Consider the following 7797-nt stretch of genomic DNA (forward strand, 5'->3'; position numbering starts at 1 on the left):
ACCCTTTGAGGCTTGCCCTGCAGCCCCTCTCCTGGTGCCAAACCCTCATAGTAACCTAATGCTCTCCAGAGGCCTTTTCCCATTCACTCAGGCAACAAATATTTATTGAGGAACTTCAGTGTGCCAGACAGTGCCAAGAGTCACCTAATAGACTGTGTGTCAGGGTGCTTTTCCATCCCCTCAAAAACAGAAATAATTTGATCCTTGAAAATTCCAAAAAAGCATGGAAATAGTCACTATGGGAAAATCCCAAGTTTGGTTGGAATTGCTTAGGGTTCTTCTATGGGTTAGCATTTTTCACAATTATGAATCACTTCATGGCTTTTTCAACACTTAAAGTGTCTAAAAGTCTTAATCAGGTGCTGCAGGAGGAAGCAGGCAGACAGTTCTGCCACACAGAGCTCTATCTGGTGGTGGAGCAGACAGTACAACAGCAGTAAAGTGGGACCACAGGGAGACACCTGGCCCAGCCTGGGAGGGCTTAGGGATCCCCTCTGACTAATTGTATTCGAGTTACCAAGGCAAAGGGTGGGAAGTGGCATTCTAGAGGCCAGTGTCTGTCCTGCTGCACTGTAAGAGAGAGATTGAGGTACTGGGGAAGTGCCTCAGAAGAGGTTTGATGGCCGAATGTCTGGGAGGGCCTGGGGGTGTTCTTGTAACATAGGAGGGACAGGTTCTTGTGTGGATTTTATCCTGAGGGCTTAACAAGCCTCCCAGCTCTGGGGTCTCCTGGGGTCTCCTGCCCCTGTCCTCCCCGCAATGTTCTCACCCCTTTCTCTGACTCTGACACATCCTCTCCCATTTTCACCTTCACTGCCCTGGGGAGGGAGAGGCTCTGCTTTCCCTCACTAGGATGGTAAAGCACTCTCTCTCATGGGGGCCAAGCTGCCGGTTATCCTGCTTCATCTCTCTAAGGGCCCTGGCTTCAGAGACATGTGTCTGAGACAGTAGAGAGCTGTTTGGGGGACTGACAAATGGGGGTCTGGCTTCTGAAGGATTGTATAAACTATCTTCTACGTTGCTGAAAGGGAGCAGGTCTTGGGCATGGGGTAGGGATAGAGTACTGGATCTGGGAGCTCTGAGAGAGGACAGATGGGGCAGGAGCTGGGCTGGCCTGGGACACTGCTCACTATCCCAATCTCTCTCCAGCTCCCAAAATGGCGACGAAACCGGCACCTGGCCCAACAACCAGTTTGACACAGAGATGCTGCAAGCCATGATCTTGGCCTCTGCCAGTGGTAAGTTGTGCCAGCATGTGCGTTGGGATGAGAGAGTTCTGGAGTTTGGGGGCGTCCCCACAGCCACCGTGCCCTGAGACTGGCTATCAATCTGCCTGACTTCTCCAGATCTTTCAGCTGGTTTTAGAGGACTCATAATTCCGGAACATAAAGCGAAGTTAGAAACAGCGGAAGAACTGGGGGGCCCGGGATGCCCAGGGGGGAGTGAACAAAGGAAAGACCCATCAAGGAAACGTGGAGAGTCGTGGTTAAGTGTCTAGCTCTGGAAAGGGACAGCATCAATCCAGTCCCAGCTCTGCCACCTAAAATCTTTGACTTTGATCACTTTGCTTAATCTCTGTAAACCTCAGTTTCCCCAGCCAAGAAAATGAGGGTAGTGACCTCACGGGGCTGTTGTGAGGATTAAATGAGATGACACCACAGAGCACGGAGTCCTGGGTCCGGCACACACAAGCCCTCAATCCACAGACCCGGGTGGGGATTCTCCCAGCAGAGAGAGTACACTTTGAATTTGTGAGACCCCTTCTCTTTTTGCTGCTCCTACCTTCAGAGCGGGATTTTGGTTTTCCCACAGGCTAACAAAGACTTCATGTGCCATAGAAATTCGGACGATGGTTGTTGTCCCTAGAGAGTCACAAGGGTCCTGAGCAGGGGAAGCAGAATAATATCCTCAGGAATTAAGAGCACAGGTTTTGGAGTCAGGCCAACATGGACTCAAATCTTGGTACCCGATTTATCTGCAGGTCCTCAGACGAGTTACTAAAACCCTCTGGGCCTCAGTTTCCCTGACTATAGCAGTGGTCCCCAAACCCCGGTGGCAACCAGTTCCGGGTCAGTGGCCTGTCAGGAACTTGGACGCACGGCAGGAGGTGAGCGGGGTGAGAGCGAGCGAAGCTTCATCTGTATCTGCAGCTGCTCCCCAGCGCTAGCATCACCACCTCAGCTCCACCTCAGATCATCAGGCATTAGATTCTCATAGGAGCACTGGTCCCTGGTGCCAAAGAGGTTGGGGACCATTGGACTATAGAATGGATGCAGTAATAACATCTCATTGTGGTGTCGTGAGTGCCTAATATAAGGCCTCAGCACAGAACTGGCAGAGAGTAGGGGCACGATATATAGTGACTAATATTGATTATTATCTTTATTGACCTATAGGGGTAGATAGAAGGCCGAATTAGAATAATGCCTATTAATCAGAACTAGCTTCTGGAACAGCAAATCCTGGGCTTCTGTGGAGGCTGGCGGAGGAATAAGTCACTGGCCTTACATAGTGAACAGAGAGCCCTGCCCCACAGCACATCTGGAGGGCTGGTAGGTAGAGAACCAGGTAAAACCAGAAGAATAATCACCATTACCATGCTTGTGTATTGTCCCGGGCACATGCTAGACAAATGTTATGGGCCTCACGTCAATGAACCCTCTGAGCAGCTCTGCAAAGCAGGTCTAGTTCTTACATTTGACAGATGAGAGAACTAAAAAGTCACTTCTCCAAGGCTGCAGGTTGGCGATTCTAACCCGGCCCAAATCCCAAGTTCATGCCTTTTCTGCTACAGCGACCATGTCTGCCTTGAGACCCAGCCTCAACTCCCCTTTCGGCTGAACAGGTCTGGAGCTGAACTCTACCGTCCTGCACTGTTCTCCCAGATTAGGGTTGCCAGATAAAATGTAGGACGCCAGTTAAATTTTAACTTCAGATAAAACGGCAAATAATATTTTCACACAAATAGTACTGAGACATACCACACTAAAAAATTGGACATCGTTTACCTGAAATTCATATTTTTATTTGCTAAATCTGTCAGGCCTCCCCCAGATGACCGTGAGGCCGACTGGGGCCAGGCCTGTGGTTGGTGAAAGGGAAACAGAACAGGAAAGTGGCAGAGAGAGCTGGGCCCAGGTCTGGGGGCTGTAATTCTAGAGCAGCCAGATGCGGAGTCTGAAAGAAGGAGGCAGCTGGGTCTGGGGAGATGCCAAGTCGGGCTCTTGATGGAAGTAAACAGACAGTCAGGTATATTTAGCTTTTGTGGCCTTGAGCCCTAAGGCCAGGAAGCAGGCATTTTTGGCCTAAATCCAGATTTTAAAAACAGAAATGGAGTATTTATGGCCCGAAACCCTCCCAGAAGGTCTCCGGGGTCACTGCAGGCTGGCTCCCCTCTCAGGGCTCCCGGCTCCTGCCCACACAGGGCCTGACCTGCATGTGAGCCTCGGCCCTGGGGAACAGACCCCGAGGGTGGAGGTGGCAGGGTCAGGCCCTACTCTCACTTTCACAGCCGCTTTCCTGACCTGGACCTGGAGCCAGAGAGGTTCCTGGAGCCCAGCCCAGCCCAGCCAGGCCTATGGGGCTGCTGAGGGGGAGTAAGAGGGAGAGGGTGAGTCCACTTGGGAGGCTTTTTAAATAAACAGTTCAGGGAGGAGGTGTGCTCTCAAGGAAGCTGTGGCTTGCAGTTCAAGAGGCTGAGACCTGGCTTGACCAGGCCTCCCTGGGCTGCTGTAGAGTTGCTGCCCTCAGCCCTGGGGCGGGGAAGGCAGCAGGTGAGGGGAGGTTACAGTGTCTGGAGCTGTTTCTCTGAGGAGAGGCCAGCACGGGAGAGGAGGCCAGCACCGCTTCCACCTCCTCCAGGTCAGAGGTGCCCAGGTTTTCTTGTTGTTCTTCAAAGTCTTTTTTTCTTGGACCAAGGGAAGACCCTGGTCCCTGCCCAGTATGGGTCTTGCAGGGGTAGGAGAAGGAGCCATTGGAGGATTGATTCCAAAGAAGTCAGAGCCCACAATCCAACTTCTCCCCTTGGATTTGTAGATAGGGAAAATGAGGCCTGAATCACGCAGGGAAAATGAGGCCTGAATCACGCAGGGAAAATGAGGCCTGAATCACGCAGGGAAAATGAGGCCTGAATCACGCAGGGCCTCCACCAAGGTCACACAGCGCCTTTAGTGGCAGAGCTGACCAGACAAAACTCAAGTGCACGCCATAGGGCCCAGGCCAATAGCAGGCCTGTGCTTCTGGGAAGGAGATGGCAGGGGATGGCTTTGTCGTTTTCACCCATTCAGGTGTTCTCCAGGGATGTTGGGTGCACCTAGGATGTGGGTGGGCCAGGCTTCCGGTTACCCAGGCAAGCCCCTCCTGTCTTTCTGCCTCCCTTCTCCCTCTTTCTCCCTATTTCCTTCCCCCACCTACCCCCAGCCCCTGAGGTCTCCTGTTTAGCCCTTAAATCACTCTGGAATCCTGCCTCTTGAAGCCAGATCTGGCCCCCTCCCCCCAGACCCTCCATTCCCAGGCTGGAAAAGGGGCCGCAGGCAAGGACCCGGCTCCCTCCTGGAGTCAATTAGGGGAAACAGAGAAATGTCAGTGGAATGAAAAGGCTGGAGATGGGGCCCAGCCTGGGGAAGGAGAGCAGGAAGTGGGCGGCGGCCCCCTCCCACCCGAACCCTCTTTCGCAGCCCCTGACGGCCCTCCCGTCCATGGGACTTGAAATGGAGGCTGTAAAAACCGGAGCGCTGGACCGAGGAGGCGGGAAGACTCGGGCTCGTCTCTCCCTTCCTTCTCTTACGCCCCTCCCCGCTCTTGTGCCGCTCTTTGAAAATATTTCCTGTCTCCCTATTTCTCAATCCCTGGTTGGTGTCCCAGGATTACTCAGCCTCTCCAGCTTTAGTCACCCTCTCTACCCACTCCCAGGGTCTAGGGTGGGGGTGGGGGGAGGCTGGGGAGGAAAGCTCTTCTGCCTGCGGGCTGGGGCAGGGCTGGGCATTCCCGGGGCTTTAACCCTCCCACTGCCAGATGACTCCGCTACCCTCAGTGAACTCAGCAGATTGTCAAAACTCCTACCACCTCCCTCGCCCCGTCCCCCCACCCCACCCCAATAACACACTGTATGAGTGAGCACTTACCTAGTGCCCGGGCGCTGGATGAAGCACTGTCTCATTTAAACCCACTGAGTCAGGTACTTCTGTGCTTCCCTACCTTCAGTGTGCATACATATCACCTGGAGATCTTGTGAAAATGCAGATTCGGAGAGTCTGCGTTTAGAACGAGCTCCCAGGTGATGCTGAACCAGGGCCAGAGTTTGTATTTCTCTGGACCGCGGCTTCTTCTCATGAACAGCGGGAAGTTGGGCAAGACACTGTCTCTCATGTCCCCTGGCTCTGACACTGCGAGCCTACATCTACATTGTACTTCAGCCTCACAGAAGACGTCCCATGGCTGTCTTCTCTCCCCCTCCTTGACCCTCCTCAGAGGAGTCATGAGGGCTCCACTGCTGCAGGCAGTGGTGATTATACCCCCCCGCCCCCCACATATACTTAATGCTCACCCCTGCTCTAACCTGTGCTGGCTGCTATGGTCTTCCAGTTCTCTGAGCCTTGCTTTCCTCATCTGTAAAGTGGGGATAATACCATATATCTCAACTGGGTGGTTGTGTTGAGGTTAGAAGCCATCATGCCCGTGCACCATCTAGCAAACTGTTTGGTACATAGTAGGTGTCAATTGCTGTTCCAAAATGAATGCCTGGAAGAGCACCCCCTCTTGACTAATAACGGAACTACTAAATACCCTCCTCTGTGCCAGGTACCCATTGGAGAAGGAAAAGAAGATGCACAGACCGTGGTCGCAGGCCCTCAAGAGTCTAGTGTGGAAACCAGAGAGGCTCCCAGGGCGAGGGTTTGCAAGCCAGTGTCTCAACTCTGAGAGAAATAACAGCGAGCATATTTTAAGCTCTTACTTTAAGTGAACAGATAAAAGAGGTAGAAATCAAACCACGGCTGTCGTTCCAGATCCCCTTACCTCTCTGCCTCTGTGGATAGAGACAGTCTTCCCTGCACTAGGTGTGGTCAGGGCCAGGTGCTTTGCAGGCACTCATTAGCTGCTTGTGCTATAAGAGTGACTGTCGGGGACCTGAAGTTTAGCCCCTGACCTTTCTCTGTCTCTGCAGAAGCTGCTGATGGGAGCTCCACCCTGGGAGGAGGCGCCGGCACCATGGGCTTGAGTGCCCGCTATGGGCCCCAGTTCACCCTGCAGCACGTGCCCGACTACCGCCAGAATGTCTACATTCCTGGTAGCAATGCCACGCTGACCAACGCAGCAGGCAAGCGGGATGGCAAGGCCCCGGCAGGTGGCAACGGCAACAAGAAGAAGTCGGGCAAGAAAGAGAAGAAGTAATGTGGAGGCCGGGCCCAGAGCCACAGGGCCACTTCCCCCCAACCAGCCCAGCCTCCCCTACCCGGCCTGGGCCTCAGATTTTCAGGGCTCGCCCCCAGGATCCTGGTCAGGGCCCAGGCCATGCTTCCCTTGGAAAACAGAAACAAGTGCCCAGTCAACACCCCCTCTCTGCCCCTGGGATTGAATATGCAAAGGGAGTTCTGCTGAGAACCCCCATCCAATCAATTGCTATGCCCAAGGGGGTGGTGGGGTTAGTGTAGACATCATTTATCACTCCCCCTTTAGTTACTGCCGAACTCCTCCATCATCCAGATTCAATCAGGCCTAACCATCTGCTGCCTCCTCCTGCCCATCCCACCCCACCCTACTCCTTCAACAGCTCCTCTTTCTTGAGTAAGGTGGTTGGGGTGTTGAGGTACCCGGTGACTTAAAAAGGCTCATAGTTCTGAAGAGCTGGAAGGGCATCATGACCTCTTGGAATCTCCTTCAATTCTCAGACTTCCCCCCCAAGCATGGTTTGGTGCCAGCCCCCTCACATCCTTCCAGAGCCTGAGACCAAGCTCAAGTTTTGGGAGACCTGGTCACCGTTCCCGCGGTACTGATGCTTGCCAGATTTAGGGAGGGCATTTTGCTACCATGCCTCTTCCCGATGCCCTAGGGACCAGATTTTTTGTTTTATTTTGTTTCTCATTGTTTGATGTTGCCACTGCATGCTGTGACTTCCCCCTCCCCAAATAAGAGACTCCACTGCATGTTCCAAGACAGTATGGGGTAGTATGATAAAGGGAAGGGTGTGTATGTGGATGGGGGATGGACAAAGCTTGACTCCTCAGTTGACAGGGTCTTTCAGGAGGCTCTGCGTGACCCCAGGGTACTGATCAGATCCCCAAATTCCAGCCATAAACCAAGCACCAAGCTGGATCCCCATCCACCACATTCAGGGCTCTGCCCAGGCAGCCAGCTCTGGGCTGAGCTACCAGCACCAAGGGGTTTAAACCGGCAGTACAGTCCAAGGAAGCTCTGAGCAGGTTTGGGACCAGGTCCCCTGGAGAGGTCAGAGAAGACTCTGTGGGTGCTGGGTACTCCAGAGGTACCGCTGGTGAAGGATCAGTGTGGCCCCCTCGCCAGCAGGGAGGGCCAGCTAGGCCATTCTCGGTCCCTGGGTTGGGGAGACAAGGGACTAGAGCAGGGACCAAGTGGACGGAAAGTCTCAGCCCAGGATCAGGCTTCTCCCCGGGGCCCCTGCATTCCCAAGCCTTGGTCCTTCACCTTGCCAGGTGCCATTTCTTCTCTGTGAAGGCCACTGCCCAGGCCCCCCAGTGCGCCCCCTAGTGGCCAGAGGCTGGTTAAAGTCCCCAGTGCCTCCTTGTGTATAAACCTTCCTCTCCCCACCCCCTTTTGCCCCCC

At 53.7% G+C, this 7797-nt stretch overlaps 1 protein-coding gene across 21 annotated transcripts in view; it reads left to right on the forward strand.

Annotated features, from left to right (window-relative positions):
- LOC105297071 (protocadherin gamma-C4) overlaps positions 1–7444 on the forward strand; it is a 159371-nt gene extending 151927 nt beyond the window's left edge. For all 21 annotated transcript variants that reach the window (XM_023534865.1, XM_023534867.1, XM_023534861.1 and 18 more), the window contains 2 exons: positions 1150–1238; positions 6164–7444. In XM_023534865.1, the coding sequence (XP_023390633.1) occupies positions 1150–1238; positions 6164–6390 (316 nt within the window). In that variant the 3' untranslated portion in view covers positions 6391–7444. The remainder of the gene's footprint in view (positions 1–1149; positions 1239–6163) is intronic.
- The last annotated feature ends 353 nt before the right edge of the window (positions 7445–7797 follow it).

The sequence above is a fragment of the Pteropus vampyrus genome, unplaced genomic scaffold (assembly GCF_000151845.1).
Source record: "Pteropus vampyrus isolate Shadow unplaced genomic scaffold, Pvam_2.0 Scaffold134, whole genome shotgun sequence".
In the NCBI taxonomy this organism is placed as follows: Eukaryota; Metazoa; Chordata; class Mammalia; order Chiroptera; family Pteropodidae; genus Pteropus; species Pteropus vampyrus.